This window comes from Cyprinodon variegatus, unplaced genomic scaffold, assembly GCF_000732505.1.
Source record: "Cyprinodon variegatus isolate N-32 unplaced genomic scaffold, C_variegatus-1.0 Scaffold515, whole genome shotgun sequence".
NCBI lineage: Eukaryota > Metazoa > Chordata > Actinopteri > Cyprinodontiformes > Cyprinodontidae > Cyprinodon > Cyprinodon variegatus.
In genome coordinates this window covers 385,080-404,234 of record NW_015150968.1, presented here as the reverse complement: position 1 = coordinate 404,234, position 19,155 = coordinate 385,080, and the positions used below count along the sequence as shown (strand labels likewise).

General features: G+C 37.9%; 1 protein-coding gene across 1 annotated transcript in view; it reads left to right on the top strand.

The window, feature by feature from the left end:
- The window catches only part of nr3c2 (nuclear receptor subfamily 3 group C member 2), a 139,064-nt gene that overhangs the window by 88,844 nt on the left and 31,065 nt on the right, over nt 1–19,155 (top strand). Inside the window, exons 4-6 of the mRNA XM_015390848.1 lie at nt 4,564–4,680; nt 13,101–13,442; nt 16,620–16,764. Of these exons, the coding sequence (XP_015246334.1) occupies nt 4,564–4,680; nt 13,101–13,442; nt 16,620–16,764 (604 nt within the window). The remainder of the gene's footprint in view (nt 1–4,563; nt 4,681–13,100; nt 13,443–16,619; nt 16,765–19,155) is intronic.

Here is a 19,155-nt window from a genome sequence, read left to right as displayed (position 1 = left end):
GGCGGCGGATGACGCATGAATCGCGCGACACAACTAATCGATGATTAAATTCGTTGCCAACGCTTTTAAAAGTCGATTTTTATCGATTTTATCGATTCATTGTTGCAGCCCTAGTTGGGACATTTCTGAAAAACTAGAAACAATCTAAAAGGCATCATGTGACCCTAAAAGCGTGTAAAAAAAAAAAACAAAAACCCACAAACTTTCCATCCATACAGATCAAACTGCTAAAAATCAAAAATCTACATGACTGAGACTGTTTTATAGCCAAAGATTATCAGTGGAATGTTCAGATTTTGGGAATATTTTCTGATCTATTCTCTGCATTTTTTTCCTATGCCTTTCTTTTCATATTTCTTTTTGTCAAGTGTGTGTGATTTAGATTTTCCATAGAGCCCTCTTAAATGTGTCTTTGTTGGAGCATTCAAAGGTTATGGCCGGTTTCTCTAAATTAGCCATTGAAGTCTCCAAACAGTCCCTCTATAAAAACGCATGGACATATTCAGATATAAACAAGTGTTCTCATGTATGCAGCCATTGCTTTGCCCTTTGAAATGTGAATGGTCCTGAGCAAAGACTACAGTTTTATTGTGTCATTTAGCCCATTCCTGCCTGCTGCAGCTCTCCCAGCCTTCATTCTGGCAGCAGTAAAAAGAAATAGATTTTATCAGTACACAGCACAACTTTTTAGCAATCCCACATTTAGTAAATCTGAATCCAGACGCAAAAACAAGAGACTCTGTCCTTTACAAAGAGTCCAGAACTTCCTGCATTCTCCAAAGAGATTTCATTTTTGAGAGGTCTTTGTTTTACAAAAAAGGAGTGAATCTGTTTGAGGAACTTACAGCTTTTGAACCATGCGTTAAGTCAGTCGAAGAACAAAACTAGAATTTTGTCTTTGTCTTTTAGTGCAGATGCCTTTTGAGCCAGAGCTGTAGCAAAATATATATATATATATATATATATATATATATATATATATATATATATATATATATATATATATAATACAGTGGATATTAGGATTTAGTCAGTCGTTTTCTCATGCAGACTATGCTGTTAGATGAGAATAACTTAAACCATCCATGGATTTAATTTCTCCGCTCAACCGTATGAAACATCTTTTTGTAACTTGAACGTTAAGGTATTAAAACTTGGTGCTGCTGCTAACAAACGTTTAACTGCATGAGTTTGATTCTGAGGTAGTGGTGCAACCGAACGCCACTTCCTGCAGGGCCTCTGCTCCTCTGCCCTGGACTCACCTGAATGTCTCTTCAGTGGATCTAATCTGACCCACTTCCCTTCCTGTTGATCCCTTTGTTCTATGACATTCGTGTGGGTCACACCTTTTGCCTGCAACCAAATGAGCCTCACCACCCTGATAGATTTTATCAGTATCTTCAGTTCCATGTTTTTTCCTTTCTTTAGAGACACACTACAATCAGAATCAGAATCAGAATCAGAATCAGAAATACTTTAATAATCCCAGAGGGAAATTACTTTTGTTACACGCTCTAGTTACAGTTTTACATGATATATACACACATCCAACTATACAATATAATAAGATAAAAAATAAGAATAAAAAGAGATAAAATATATATACACATATAGCTCTTCTGTACATATATCTGTATGTATATCTATGTATATGTAAAAACTAAAATGTGGTGTGATAAAATAATGATGTAAAGATGATTATCTGTATCTTATATAATCACATAAAGTTAAAAAGAACAAAGCAGAACAGCTGAATTTTGTGTATATTTATGGAATTAAATCTGTCTGTAAAGGGGGGGCATATGAGAGCCATTTTATCATAAACTGTTTTTGTTTACATACGTCACATCGAGGCTATATATTATGCAGGTGAAATCTTTAGCCTTTATTTACTGTAGAGGTAAGAAAATACTATTAAACAAAGCAGAGATGAACATGCTGGTGGCGTTAATGTGACCCCTGACCGGCTTAATATGGCCGCCACTGGTTTGAGTCCCGGACTCTTGTCTGCCTCCCACCTATCAGAATGACAAAATAGATAACCCTAGTGCCTGAAAAACATTATAGAGAATGGTGATCTTTTTATGGTTATCTATTTAATGCAATTTTTCCTTTTAATATTCCTTGAGGTAGAAGCCTTATCCTTTATGTTTAAATTCCCAGAATGTTTTTTCTTTAAGTTTTCTTTTTTCCAATTAAAGAAAGGAGCAGCATATCCGTCTGTCCAGGGCTGAAAAATTTACTTTTTAAATAATATATTGACATGTCCATAGCATACTTTAGTTATACTTTTTCATATGAACATAGTTGCGTTTGTGCATCTAGGAGCTCATATACTGAATTTCATCAGAAAACTGATCAGAATGCATCAGTTGACTGACCTTTAAAGAGATCCTGATCCCTTCGGCCCAAAATATGTTGTAATTTTCCTAATATATCAATTATTTAATTAATATTTGTGTTGCATGAAAACTCATTGTTACTTCAACAATCATGTCTTTTGTTATACTTTTCACCCGTGGTGGTAATTTTTCATTTTTTTGCATGCTGGGTAGATGACACAGTTAGGTGTGACTGGACTGCAACCAACGGAATAAACACAGGAAAATTCACATTAGCAGAGACTGTTGTAATTTTATAAAATAACGCACCGCATGGCTGCCTCAACGTTTCCAAGAGCCGTTATACCTGAGGTATCTGTTGGAACAGAGAAATCAGAAGATAATGGACTGTTTAAAGTGACAGTGAAGCATCTTTCTGCTGTTTTAAATCATTCTAATATATCTAGGAAAAGGTTTTTATCTTGATGCTAACCGCTAACAGCCTCCTTTAGAAACTGCAGCTTTTGTAGCATAGCTTGTCTCTACCCGATCCGTTCCGGAAGCATGAACCGTTGTCCTTCTGATAGATGAAGGAGTTTTTGCACGCCGTATTCGGGCAAAAAGGTTAAAAAATAAATGTTGAAGCATTTGAAAATGAAAAACTTGAATGTGATATAAAAAGTTGCTTCACTCATTACAAGCCAATTAATTTCTGAAATAAAATTAGTATTCTGATGAAATATTGGGTGCATATATATCTGTGACAGGGCTTCCCCAAATACAGGACATGATAAATAAAATGTGTTTTTAGCTGGACGAGTCCTTTCTGATGATGGTTTATTTCCTGTATTTCTTGAATAATTTGTCCTCCGATTCTGGAGCGGCCCTTGATACCAACCCTGAAAATGTAACTGCTGTCTGTCTGACTGAATCTTGCAGGATGGATTGGCAGATGTATGTTCAGAGGTAAAAGGGCTGCGTGAATTCATGCAGACACGGTGAACGAATAAACAAATTCCCTCCTTTTCAGATGAGCCAACTGTTCACCAACGCGGGTCCACAGCAGCACTTTGACTGCGGCTCTCAGAGCTTCACTCCCACAAAAATCAACAAGACTTTGTGAAGTGAGCGAATTGAGTTGACTCGGAAAGCTTTTCAGAATTCCCATTCTGGCCCAATCAAGTGCATGTGGATGTGTTTCTCTGTGCACAGGAGGAGGGGGGGAAGGATATGGCTGCGTTGTGTTTCCTGTGTCGCAGTTTACTGTTTTTTAGAGCAAGAAAAATGGGCTTATGTAACGGTCATGTGATTTAGCCAGAAATAGTGGTGGGGCTACAGCTGCTGCCTCTCCTCCTGCAGCTCGGTTCCTTGGCTTTTGGCAGCAGCCAGACAGACACACTGTGCACTGCTCCTGCTGGCTCCCAAAACAACTTCTGCTCAGTACTGCACGCAAAAACATACATCCCATGATGAAGATCACAGAGATAATTCACAGAATCATTTGCAGAGAATGTGCATGTAAACAATCAGTCATACACGGCATGCAGTCCATGCAAAAGTCCTCTAAGTGAAGAAATGACCCTTCAGGAGCGGCGCTTATTAACATGTACACATTTCTACAACATGGTATTAGCATAAAATCAACCTAAAGCCTGGGGAAAGCAAGCATTGCAGTGGGGGGTCACTGGGGTCAAATGTGTGCCATTTGGTTTCAGCTGTGTTTTCTTCTGTGGGTATTGTTTTATTTAGCAAACATATACTGCACTTTTGTGTGTGCTTGCCTTTGTGAGTGAATGAGTGTGTTTTTGCATAGACAGGAGCATGGTGTGTGTGGGTGTTCGTTGCTCAGAGGCTGGCGGACGTGTGGGAAAAAAGGGATTGAGACGCAGCTATAGAGGAGAAGATGAGTGAAAAGAGGAGGAGGAGGAGGAGGAGGAGCGGTACAGTGAAGAGCTAGTGGAGCGGAAGGAAGCTCTCTGAAATGGGAGATCATTGGGTTTAGCTAAGGGCTAGGCAGGAGGCTGGAGGGATTCTCGCCATGTTAGCATCACTGTCAGAAATAGGCGAGCTGCAGCCAGAGCCCTGCTTCCATCATAGCCCTGCATCCTATTTACTGTAAAAGCTCCGCTAAGAAAAAAAATCTCATTTTCCTCATTTTCACTTTAATCTTTGAACTTTTCCATCATGTCCTCGTATTTAATTGAAGGTAACTCTTCCTCACTTGTACTCTTTGCTCTTGCAGGTCAACACAACTACCTGTGCGCAGGAAGAAACGACTGCATCATTGATAAGATCCGAAGGAAAAACTGTCCAGCCTGTCGGGTACGGAAGTGTCTCCAGGCCGGGATGAACCTCGGAGGTGAGCGCCCTGACGTCCGGATTTGCTCTGTCACATGCCAGCGTTTGAGTTACCGTGAGTCTGTTTACAGGGGATAATAGATGTGGAAAAGTAGGTCTGGCTGTCGCCACAGGAGGCCCAGAGATGCTGAGTCATCGGATGGACATGAGCGTAAATCTGAGCACATCTACTGTACCATATGAGATGTTTGTCATCTCCAACCGTGGCTGAAAATAAAGCTGTCGTCACGTTTACAGATTAAAATCAGAGATATCCCAATCAGGGATTTAATTCCAACCCAGTTAGACACACGGAAACCAATACTTTACTTTAACATCTACATGTTAACCTTTAGGAAATGATGAACATATTTATTATTGCAGGAACAGCAAAAGCAACATAACAGATTACTGGGTGCGTGGTCAGCAATCTGCCTTATTACACGCTGTTACAGTAACACACAACATTTGTACTATAATTAAAACAGTTGACTCTGAATTAAAATATGCAATAAATAATTTAAATACAGACTTAAGGAATCACTAATAGATACTCATAGGTCAGACGGATTAAAATGCATAGTGAAGTTATGACCTAAATATATCAGTAGGAAAGAGATTGATTTTCATCTGAGCTTATTGATTGGATAAATATAGAGGTGTAAAAGAGCCATTATAAGACTTTATTTCATTTTTATTCTGATAATAAAGTCCTAATATTATGGGAATTAAGTCAATAATATTATAGTCATGATATAAGACAGAATAAATTGTTTTAATTAGTAGTTTTTAACTAAGCTGTGAACCCAAACTGCAGCGAGAGGATATTTTTTTACAATATGCTTCATTTTCTTTTAAAGTACTGAATCATTTTATTTATTTTGTTGTTGTTTTTTTTTGTGCCAGCTATACTAAATACCGACTGAATAAACAAACAAAAAAAATCTTTTACACATAGTTTATGAAACCGAAGGAAACGAAAATCCGGTTGCTTTCCAATTTAAGTCATTCTGTGGTTGGCATGACCCGAACGACTGATAATTTACACAGGCAGGAAAAACAGGAACCTATTAGGTCACAGAATAAAATATGTTGGTATGTCGCTCTGACCTACTGTCAGGCTGAGTGCCACTTCATTTAAATAGACTCTAGCTGTACTTATTTTATTTTTTTCAAAAGCAGGTGGATTTAAGCATAAAAATAAAATGTGTACTTCTTTATAGAGTAGAATAGAATAATAGAATATAAATCCCTTTATTGTCCCACAATGGGGAAATTATTTGAGCCACATATACCATAAAAGCTAACAATTAATTAAAGTTCACTGATCAAATTGGGGTTCCTGAGCTTTTTTGTTTTAAAACCAAAAGGGGCCCAACTTCGCACTTTGACTTTATGAATTTCCTTGCCAGAACAAAAGTCTTCTGGTTAAATAATGGCGCCTTATTATATTATATTAAATTCCTGTTTTACTCATTGGTTTTGTTCTTTCTGTTAGTAAATTTAAGCTTTTGTTGTCTTTGTAACTTTAGTAGAATGTGACTGGTGGTTCACGGTTGTGCATGCTCTAAATAACTAAATAAAGAAGAGCTTTAGACTCAGATGATTTCTACTCAGTAACTTCAAGCAAAGGTGCAAAAAAAGGAGGAAAATTCAAGACCAAGTGTGAAAAAGGAAACTTGAAATAAAAATAAATATTCAATGCCAAGAGTAATAAGACAGAAGTAATACTCTGAATACAACTAAGGCTGAAACAATTAATCGGATTTAATCGATTATTGAAAAAATCTTCAACTTATTTAGTCATTGATTAATCTTTAAACGGAGAACATGTAAAAAATACCTTTAGCTGACAGAGCGACACACTTGGCAATAATTTTATCAAAAAGATATAATTATCTAAATTATAAAAAACTACATATACATTTTGCGTTTAAGATTTAAAAAAAAATTCAGTCTGTCAATATGCTCTATTCAGATTTATTAGGAAAAGTTTTAGTTTCACCTGGTTTAATCTTGTAAAATCTTTAAAGAATCTATTGCTATCGAATTATTAATGGATAAATTGAAAAAATAATAAACAGATTAATTGATTTGCAAAACAACCGTTATTGCAGCGCTAACACAACACGAGCGTTGATGTTTACTGTGGCTTGAGCCAATATATATGTGTGTGTGTGTGTGTGTGTGTGTGTGTGTGTGTGTGTGTGTGTATATTTATATGCGTTGATGCCATTTTTCTTTTCAGGCTCCAAAAGGACTAAGTAAACACTATCAGGAAGAAGATGTGGTGGATATTGTTCTATTTAAATATGGATATAATTTTTTGGTATGTTTTTGCAGTCGTAGTAAACGATTAGGCCCTTTAAACCTCCAGTGATTTAAAAGCAGTGATATCAGAGCAGTGCAGCATTTATGACTGATTATTTCACTATGGTTGTTGTTTAAAAGCCACCCCCTGCTTTTCAACACTGAGGAAATTTATAATCCAGACTACAAAATGCATAAGAAAGAAGTGAGAGGCACCCTACTGCAGGTAGGGGGGCCAAATCATTAAATATTTCTTTATCTTTTTTTCCTTAAATAATTGTTAAGTTGAAGTTTTTTACATAAATGATCCCTGATTTGTTTGTTTTTAAAATTGGTTATTTTTTCAGCTCTGTTTACAACAGAAGTTTAACAGGAAACTTAGACCTTAATGAATACCTTTGTTTATCCAAACTTTGGGGCTTAAAAAACTAACCCTAAGCTCAGTGGATTTAATATGACTTCATTAAATTCCCATTGGGACGAATTTGAGGAGCAACTTCAAGCATGAATTTTCATCATGGATGGTAAATGTGACGGCACCCTGCCCCTGCAGTACGATGCTCTTCCTCAAAGCTCTGATCTGACCTACAAACCGCTCTATAATCTTAGATACATGCATGGGTTAAAATAGTCTGCTTTGCATGTTAAAATGTCCTGAGAGGTCGATAATGTTATATATCTATGAAGCATCTGAGAGCAGAAGTCGGATCATCCTTTAATAAAATCGGTCCACTAAGGTTGGCAGAGTTTATTCGTGTTCGAATGCAAACCTGATATCATTCAGCTGAATTTAAATGTGTTTGCAAACAGAAATATCAAGCTGCTGCTGTGTTGTTTGAACCTCAGATAACCGAAACAAAACGCTGATGATATTCAGCCAGAAAAACGTTGAGTTTCTTGAGTTCTTGTTCTCTGATGGTTTCTGCAAAGGAAAAGTTAGAGGGAAAGAAAAGCATCCTAGAAACCAATGCTGTGGAAAATGTCTTCAGTCAGTTATAATGTTTACCTTAGTGGACCTTGAAGTGAGCTCTAAACCAACACCAGCAACATGATCAGTCTCACTAGACCAGCTGTTGTTCTGCTCAATCATAAAGGAGCCTCTGTAGTAACTCTGTTACACCAAACATGTCCAAAAGCTGCATTTATTGGTCTATCAGACAGAATATTCCTCCAGTTTCCATGCTATTTTAGCACCAGTCAGCATTTGCTCATTTTTCCCCCATTGTCATTCAGCCAATTACAGAATATTTCAGCATCAAATTAGGATTTAGAATAATTTCTAATTGAAAGCAAATAAACTGAACTTAAGATGGTGTCTAATCCTCGTTTACTATCTGGTTCAAATGTCAAACTGAAGGTAAAATAGTTCTGAAGTGCTGAAGAAGAAGGGTGCAAACGCTTTGTATATATAAATAAACACACAGCAAAAACAGTAAAATAGATGTGCTGCAAATTGTGTCAGACACATAAAAGATGGTAACCCACAAAACACATACAAAAAAATCATGCAAGTAGCAAAAACAAATTGAACTTAAGAAAAGCTGCAAATTATCTCCAGATTTTGGAAATGCTCCAGACCACTAAGGGGCAGCCAAACATGAACTTAAAAGAAACCAGACTCTTTGTAAAGACAAATGGTTTGCCGGTTACTGATCCATATTTATTCAATTTCAATTCAATTCAATTCAGTTTATTTATATAGCACCAATTCACAACACATGTCATCTCAAGGCACTTTACAGTTCACCAGATCATCCAGTCAGATTGATTCAAAGTTTTCTATCTAAGGAAAACCAGTTGATTGCCTCGACTCACTGACTCGAATGCAATCCCTCACACTAATCATGCTTGTAGCGACAGTGGAGAGGAAAAACTCCCTTTGAACAGGAAGAAACCTCCAGCAGAACCAGGCTCAGTGAGAGCGGCCATCTGCTGAAGCCGACTGGGGTTCAAGGAGACAGAAGCAGAGATACAAAAAGCAGCTGTAAAAGGCGGCCCCGTCCAGGAAACACACAGCCAGGCAGACGAGCTCTGAGCCAGCTCCCATGTCAGAGGATGAAGAGAGCACATCCACTCAGTCACGGTCAGAGAAACAGGACTACACTGGAAAACAGGCCGACCTCCACAGCCAAACGGCAGCAGACTACTATGAGAAAAAGCAGACAGAGCATAAAGTTACAGATTAATCCGATAACAGTTTCTGCAGAGTGGGAGAATAGAGATAGAATGAAGCAGAATGATGTCCTCCAGCAGTCTAAGCCTATAGCAGCATATCTATAGAGATAGCTCAGGATAACCTGAGCCACTCTAACTATAAGCGTTATCAAAAAGGAAAGTTTTAAGCCTAGCCTTAAAAGTAGACAGAGTGTCTGCCTCATGGACTAAAACTGGTAGTTGGTTCCACAGGAGAGGAGCCTGATAACTAAAAGTTATCTGATAGACTGAAAAAACTGAAGACCCCTACCGCCATTTTGGTTCTCCCCACTTTCAGGGAGTTTTGCCATAAAATGCCTATTATGTAATGTAATTACCACAACAATGTAATCAATACATGTAAATTACATATACATAGTTAACTTAGCACATTGGCACATCATTAGATATTGCGTATGTTTAATATTCTTAATATGTGACTACAGTATTATTATGGTCCATTAACACACTCATTGTGTTGTGATGGATTCGTATAATATGTTATATTACATGAATTATAGACTTCATAATGACTATGCAGTGTGATGTGCCTATTTTTTTACCATAAATTACAGTAATCTACTGATTACTGAAATGCAAGTGTGTGTAAAAGTGATAATTTTATCTTTGTTTTGAAAGTTGTAAGCCATCCTGAAAATGAGAAAATCATGTTTGGTGCTGTAGCGCACATATTGTTTACATTCCCACCGGTCTAATTAGGGAGTACCAATATGGCGGCTGATGACTTCACAGTACCGTGTATAACATCCTATCAGCAATCCAGTGAATAAATAGAGATCAGTGTGGCCAACTTGCCGTCCCGTTTTCATCTTTCCTACGGACCATCTGATAGATGAGAGGGTTGGAATAGTGGCAATTTTACAGCCATTTTTAGAAATATCTTGAATATACATTTCTATAAACATAAAAGTTTTGATACGTTTGGGGATATTGAAGATTTCCCATCAGCTAAACTCCAGCTATTATTTTCCTCATGGTGTTTATTTGACGAAGTAAACGGTCCCTCTGTGCAGAGCTGTGATCAGGGAAGCATTAAACCAGCCTTTAAATTAAACAGACGATTATTTTCTTTAATTTATTTTGCATTATTTGATTTTAAAGTCTTTAGTCAGAGCTGGAATCGTATTGGGTTTATGTTGCCATTACTCAGTTGATTTAATTGGTGTATATAATTTTTGATACTTGATAACGAAGCATTGCAGAGAAACATGATTAATTCAATTACAGAGTTCAAAATATGTTAAAAAATAAAGTCTTTCAATCATGAGCTGACATTAAAATAGGTAATTAATTTGACTCCAGGCGATTTAATGTAAAACTTCTATTGATAATATTAACAAGCTGCTGTTCCTGTTAATGGGGACGACCAAATGAGCTTTGATTTAAAGTCAGACGTTGATATTTTCAGCTAAAATATGAACAGACCTGAAAGCTCTGCAGAATGACTCAACCAACGACCAGAGCGACTATGAAATCATGACCGGGCCGTTAGTCCGTGACCTATTTATAAGCAATGTTTTCACAAGCAACAAATATGCCCTATAGATATACATACTTACAAAACAGAGAATGATGTCTTGTATATATGGACTCAAACATTTGTAATAAAGAGGAAGAATTGCAGATTAGAACCTCAGTGCAGCTAAAACTGTAAATACACCAGGCATGTGATGTTGGCGCCGTGGCTTACCTGCATATTTTTAAAAGCAGAAGTTAACACCCAAGTCCGCTCTATGTTGTGTATGTCTGCGCTCTCACTGATCACTGAAGAACCTTTTAAGTTATTAGATCAACAGTGATATATGCCATGATGACATAACAGTCATTTATAGCGGCTGGACGTAAAGCAAAAATATGTTTTAGGTATGTACTATCAGACTATAAAAGACTATAAAACTTTACATTTTTTGCCGGCAAGTTTTGACATTTGAAATTAATGAAGGTCTTGATTTGAAACTGTTTTGTTACAATTCAGTGACAGAATAACTCACTTTTAATGTACGTAAAATCCATTTATGTCATCCCAGTGGTGTGTAGCTTCTTCTTTATATATATTCTAGTACAGAGGTCTTCAACAGGGGGTCCGCGACCCCTAGGGGGTCCACAGAGGTACTGCATGGGGGTCACGAAAGTTTTGCAATTTTTCCCACTAACTGAAATGTCTTTAAATACCCATTAACATGAATTCACCAAACTGTTGCCGACCGATATATATGGCGCAGAAGATGTCTTTCAGTCATCAATGCACACATTCAGGGAAAACAGGAGCTCTTTCAAGCATCTGACCCATCAACGAGGAATCAGAATCAGAAATACTTTATTTAATCCCAGGGCAAAAACTATTTTGTTTTTCATTACTCCGTATGTAATAAAGTGACTATAGGACCAGTTTGACGCAACACAATTTCATGCAATATATATAATTAGGGGGTCCCCGCTTCATCTCGCCATTAGTTTGGGGTCCTTGGCCTGGAAAACGTTGAAGACCTCTGTTCTAGTAGATTATTGGTGGTTTCATGCTGACAGCTCTGCAGGAGGAGAGATCACGCCTTGGGTGCAGGGATTGTCTCCCAGCCGACTCCTAGATCAGCTTTTCTGATTGGCTGTTTTATTTCCTTCATTAAGGTCACTCATAGTGTTCTCTATAGTTCTTTATAGTAAAGGGATCCCTCCTCATCATAACATACATAACATACATCCTTTTTACATATTCTGATTTAAGGTCGATATTAAACATATTAATGACAGATTAAACAGTCATCTCTATGTCAGTGGATGTTGTTGTCATCTCTGTTAAAATCTGAAGGACTCGAAAGGCTTTGTTTTGGGTTTTTTTGCTTCAGTAAAGTTTTAAAATGACTGATCCAACTTTAAACCAATGAAAAGACCCAGCTGGTTTTCGTTTTCTTTTGCAGATTTTTGAGTTTTCTATTTTAATTGAATATTTAAGAACTTCAGATCATTGGAAGGTAAAAAAAAGATATCAGTTTATCAGAATCAGAATCAGGTTTATTGCCATTGTTAGTGAAGGAGTTCACAAACTAGGAATCTTTTATGGTACAATCGTGCAACATGAAACATATAATATGGAATAGGTAAATAAAATTATAAAAATATCTAAAACACTGTGGGTATAAGGCATGCAATAAAATAGACTAATATATACAGTATGTGGAGAGTTTCAGAGTTTAATAAAGTTGTGCAGCCTGAATAACTCAGAGAAGCATAAACGAACAGGCAGTCATACACAGTGGATATTTATCAGCACAGCATCAGCCCACCTCCTCCTTTATGCAGCATTTGCTGTTTTTATTCTCCCTGCATGAAAACATGAAGCCGTAGCATGAACTAAATCAGGGCTTGCCTAACTAAGCCAGTGACCCCAAAAAACAGACAATATAAAAACGAAATATTTATATTTAATAAGACATTTAATTATTTGCTTTTGTCTCTTTTTGTTGTAATTTTTTTAATAACATTTAAATCAGTATGACAATATACAGTACAGCATCATAAAATGTCATTTATAACCTGAAATGTAGTATCTACATATTTCATCATATATTTTTGGCCTCAATATACCTAAAGCATCAAATCGCAATGATTGTGAAAATTATCTTGTGACCCTCCCCATAGTCTTTTGGGACCCCTGGGGGCCGGAACCCCTGAACTAAATAAGTGACTTGAATTGAAAGAGCCTGATGCTCGTCTTCTAGGTCTTCGTTAAAACCTTTTATAATTTTAAAGTGATAAAAACTGAGAACTGAGCAAGATTTTACGAAAATAAAACCATTTTTATTGATGTATGAATCTTTTATGTCTCTGCCTATAAATCATCTTTTATTTTAAAGATTATAATCCCAGATTAAGAGATCCAGCTCTGACTTTGGTTAATTGGGTTGTTTTGTTCCTCTGCAGCGCGGAAGTCTAAGAAGTTAAAGCTGAAGGGAGTCAGCGAGGACCTGCAAAGCTCCAAAGATGGCCAGATCGCCACAGGTGGCGCTGGAGGCGGCTACCTCTCCTCAGAGAAGGAGCTGAATGCCAGCGCTGCCAGCGCCCTGGTGCCCCACGGGCCCGGCGTGGTCACACCTTTTCTGCCGCCCTCCATCTGCAGCGTGTTGGAGCTGATCGAACCTGAGGAGGTGTACTCCGGCTACGACAACGCGCAGCCGGACACAACCGACCACCTGCTGTCCAGCCTCAACCGCCTGGCTGGAAAGCAGATGGTCCGCATGGTGAAGTGGGCCAAAGTACTTCCAGGTTAGTGACCAGCTGAGGACTAAATGTTGCTTTTGTGCAGGAATTAGAAAAGAGGATATTTTTAGAAAAGAAAAATCTTCTAATATGAGGTTTTTATCTAACAGCTGCAGACAGATTAAGAACGTGTTTTAGATGTAATATTATAAATATATATTCAAAATATTTCCAGATGAACGTAAATCAGCCCAAAAATCCTAATCTGTACAAAATGTGCCATGAACACTGTTTTGATATTTTCTCATGGAATGAATTTTTATTATTTATTTTAAGGTTTATACTCAAGTTTTGAGAGGAAAATAATGGTGTTAGGATCCAAAACAATAATGGTTTCCTAGAATTTCTTGATGGGCAAATGCTACGGCGTCCGAGATCTGTGATCACAGCTTTTGCAGATTTTCCACAAAGAAAATCTTACAAAGAATGACGAACATCTCTGTTGATCCTCCTGAGTCAGTCCTTTGATAAAAAAAAAAAAACACTCTGCTGGAGTATGGAGTGAAATTCAGTCCTTTATTTTTGCAAGAAACGCATTTTGTAAATGGAAATTTGAAAAAGAAAGTGTGATACAAAAAAAGTGACTGAGAGTAACTTTATTGCTTTTTCAGATATAATTTATTAATCATTATTTATTTTTAATATTTGATTTTTAATATTTATTTATTTTTTTTTATCACATTTGTCTTTTTAAGATTGAATTTTTCATCCTTTGCATATTTTATCTCTTAACTTCTGGAGGCGGGCTTTCCTCTAGAGTGAGGAGCAAAGAAGCCTTTTTATTGGTCTGCTGGACATTAGCAATATCAGCAGTTGTGTAAAGGTCTCCTCCCACTGCAGGCAAATGTGGCCCAAGCCTTATTTTTTTTTTACCGTGACTTTGGTGGGAGCGACCCAGATCTGTGACGTCACTTTCTACCAAATTCCTCACATTTTTGTCACCACACTGAAAGCAGCAGCAGTTAGAATGCTGGGATACTAACGCTGCAAAAACCAATTGAAAAATAAGCTACATTTTCACTGAAAATGTGTATTTGCCATTAATTTAAGCAGGTAGATAAAATTATCAAATAAAATAAATTAGTATTCTTATCATAAATTAAGATAATTAGATATCATCGAATTGAAATAAGACTTTGGAGTTGTTGTTTCTTTTTAATGTAATTTTTTAGTTGATTGGTGAATTTCCTCACCTTTATTTAAAGAAGTATTTTCTTATATTTAATTTTCTTTCCAGTAATGCTGAGTGGAAAACACAAAGACTTTAGAGCTCATTAATAAATAGAGTTAGAACTTAATTTAAGCCTAATTAAAGGCTTTTAGAAACGTCAGGATGTGGGAAATAATTAACTTTAACTTCGTATAGGACCTTCAAACAGAGGACTTTAAAATGCTACAGAGGTCAGTGAGCAGATGACGGTTTGCATCTAAAACGCTGGCAGCACCAAGCCTTCCTGTAGAGCTGAGAGGAGCTAATATGTAAGATTAATAGTTGTCGTTTTACATAACGAAGTTCTAAAGAAAAGCGGTTAAAATCTCTGCCCCACCACTGCTAGATGTATCTTTGTATCCAGACAGTTTCTAGTGCTAAAATGGCATCAGAACTCCCTAAAGCGCCACAATAAGCAGTTTTCCTCTGCTTTTATTTATGTTTTTCACAAACAGCGCCTGCTGACACAATAAATAGCTTCTGTTGTTCTCCTAAAACATAACCATTTCTCCATGTTTAGTGTTTCGCTGCTTGTGACAATCCTTTATAACAATAAAGCTCATGCAGGTCAGTTTGGAGCCTCTAATGGTTCACAGTAAGGTCAGATACAGGCCACATTTTAAAGGTAATGGAACAAACAAACAAAAAAGTCTTCCTAAAAATAATTGATAATCGTTTGAGCATCAAGAGCTGCAGCGAGAACAGAGCCCAAAAGTCACAGTGAGGAGATGTTTCTCACCAAGAAACTAGAAGACCTGAACTTTAAACTGCATCCACTTCCCAGCGTTCAGGATGGAAGATTTTATACTCAGGCAAAAATCAATAGATTGTGTTGATCAAATACTAATACTTTTAGTTTTAAACTGTAAAATAAGATCGATTGCCTTCATCTTCACTCGTTATCCATTAAAGATGCAGCTCTGCTGGTTTAGTCAGGGTACACAGTTTCAATTTTGAATATTAGGTCAGGAAAATATTCTTAAAATCTCAACAAGATTATAAATGAATCCTATTTCAGCGTTAAATAGAATCACGATCGAGCTTTCCAAACAGAACTCATTTACATCCCCTTTGTCTGCGCGGAGGATCTCATTAAATTCAACCTGGAATGGGAATAATGTTTATAGAAGGATGAAGCGTTTCCTCTGAGATCCCAGTCAGCGGGTTAGATGTGGAAGGCTCCCTCACAGGTAGCTCTGAGCACATGCTTCATTTGCTGATTGCAAATATTTGATACCTCAAACGGTGTCTGCTTGCTGTATCCGGAAGTATAAATAGAAGCGAGACAGAAGGGTCAAAACGAGAACCTTGGACTTTCAGATCTGCCCTCAGTCCAGGTTTGGATGCTGCAGCTCAGATCACCCAGAGAGGAGCAGGAAACATCAGCGGCCATTTTCACAAACATCTCCTCGGGTTTCAGAGCAACATTGGGAAAACAGGCCAAATTAAAACTACTTCCTTTTTATTTTACACTTTCTATACAAGATAAAATTTTAAATTATATCCACACCATGAAATGCCTGGAAGCCATTTAACATCCATTTATCACAAATCCCCTCCAAATAAATGCAGATTGTCACGTATTTAGACGGAAATATTCCCTCAGCCACTATTAGTCACTGGTGCGTCCTCACTTGGCCTAGGTTTCTGCATGAGAAGGAGACTCTTGCAAGAGTTTGATTGAGAGTTTGGCAACTTTCCTGTTTGACTATTTTTGGAGCTTCATACACAAAGCGCCAATAACCGCGGGCCTGGTGGGATCTGCATAAAAAGAGAATGGGTGAATACTTGTCACTGGTTATCATGTCAAAGCAAACGGCGGATTCAAAATGAACACTTTAGCGCAGATAAGTGTGTGGAATGCAGTGACACAGATAAACACACAAGCAGAAACTGGTTTCTAAGTTTTCTTTTGCCTCCTTTAAATGGCTCCTGACCCATGATGTGTGTGTTGTGGTGTTTTTGTTTGCTAGGTTTCCGGGGTCTGCCCATTGAGGACCAAATCACCCTGATCCAGTACTCCTGGATGTGCCTGTCCTCTTTCTGCCTCAGTTGGCGCTCCTACAAACACACCAATGGTCAGATGCTCTATTTCGCCCCGGATCTCATCTTCAACGAGTAGGACTGCATCTTCATTTTGTGCTTTTTTGTAATATTTTCATCTGTTGTTTAGTTCTATTTTTTTAAAAGGACAGTTTTTAGGTCTAAGCAAGGAAAAGTTATTTATACAGCAGCACATTTCAGTAACAGGACGATTCAAAGTGCTGTACATAAAAAAAAACAAAAAAAACACAGGAAATAGTACATTGCAAGATAATTATAAAGAGAAGAGGAAAATGACTGATGAATAAAAGTAATAAATTTGCTCTATAAACTTTAATAAGTTTAACAATTTTGTGGTTGAATGGGTTCATAGTCACCTTGGTGACATCCTGATGTACAGCTTAGTTATTGTGACTTATGTTGTTTATTATAACTTCAGTGGAGCATATTGAATAGGAGGGACCCTGGGGTGGATCCTTGGGGAACGCCACAGGTGATTTTTGTAATTTCTTATGTAAATTTCCCTGCTGATACAAAACAGGGACTAACTTTCAAGTTTAAACCAGTCTAGTGCTGGACCAGAAATATCTGAATAAATTAACGATTCATGCTTGTTTCTTGTTTTCAGGTGTCATAGATACACGTGACATCAGATGTTTTAGAACAAGTGCTGATCAACTTCTCTAAATACTACTTAGGTGTGAGTGTGTGGGTGAATGGTTTGTCCTGTTTGTCTTTCTGTTGCCCTGTAATGGACTGGTGACCTGTCCATGGTGGACCCCACCTCTCGCCCATTGACTGCTGGTGCTGGCACCAGCACCCCTCGTGACCATAGCTGGGATAATCAGAATAGAAAATGGATGGAAGTGCTAATCAAAAACCAACAAATTTAAATGTACAAATCTACAACCCCTGATGAAACAGTTACACTGCTTACTAATTGGTTCAGTAATGCACTTAAAAGTTGTTTGCAAACTGCCTTTAAAGAAGAAGAAAAAGGAAGGAGATTGAAACAGAACCATTGACCCAATATTTATTTTTTTATTATTATTTTATTTGTATGTTTTTGCAGCAAATGCTTTTTTTCCCCCTTTTTTTTGCAGCAAATGCTTTGGAAACAACTCCTCAGTAAAGATATAGGCTGTGTCCGAAAGTCCGCCCTAACCCCAAAATCCCTTATTCGCTATGTAGAGCGGGGACTATTTAGTGCACTTTATAGTGAACTCAGTTAACTGACCGTTCTGACAGATTATCACTACTTTTCACTCCCTGTTGGTCATGTGACTCCACCTTTTCACATGTTGCCTGTGCATATATTCCCTATTTGTCGCCGCTGTTGGGTAGCGACAGGCGTAGTCGACAGTGGGCCGCTGTGACAACAAATCCCATGAAGAATACCAATCTATTTATATTTGCTCGTCTAGTGACCATGCATGATCATTACTTTTCAAGGTGTCCACAACTTTTTCATCCATTAGATGTGTCAGGCTCGAAACCTTGGACCTAACATTCAAACAGACAGATCCGAACGAGTTCAAGCAGTCTATATTTAGAAACTGCGTGCGGCTGCTGGTCAGCTGGAGCGGATAAACCGGATCCTCTGTAGAAACAGAAACTCAGGTCAGGTGATGAGCGGACCTGATGCCAACCAACGCCGAGGAGTCTCCAGAAGGGAATATCTGAGCCGAAGTCATAACCGAAACAAGTTCATAAACCAGACGATCAGAGAGCCGATGAGGTACCGATGAGGGAATCAAAGCCGTGTTTAGAAAAACAGTCCAGGTTTGATAAGCCAGTAGAATCCAGGAAACAGTCCAGAACACATCAGACTAACAGAACAGTAAGGGGCACAGCAAAACTCGGGATCCACAAGACAGAAACAGGTCACAATCGGTTACTCAGAACTATAATCAAAACGCTAGAGTTACTCTCACCAAACTACTCGAATAATTTGGCACTGGAGGCTTGAAAACAAACAGTATATATATGAGCTGGAAACAGGTGGATCATATAAGCAATGATGAGAGAACAGAGTTAAACAGGTGGATGGAATGAGCAATCAAGCCAGCCACCAGTGCCAGGACCATGTTCACTCGCTCATCTAAAATCACTATATAGTGCCCTATATAGTGATCTGTGTTGGGAACGTTACTTTGAAAAAGTAATTAGTTATAGTTACTCGTAACGCCGGTATTTCCATGTGGAAAACGCTGTTTTGCTGCTGGAGTCCTCCTCACTCTCCCTCTCTCTGTGTGTGCTGTACGTTAACACCGTAACAGCCAATCTCATCCTCCCCTCTCTCATAACAAGGCGCGCACAAGTCCTTTCATTAAAAAAGGTTAATTGTGCGACCTGAGTAACGTGCAGTAACAATGGTAACAATGGTAACTGCGTTATAGTTACAGTCAAAGTAGTAACGCCGTTACCCCCATCACTGATACTGATTAGGGTGGACGTGCAGACACA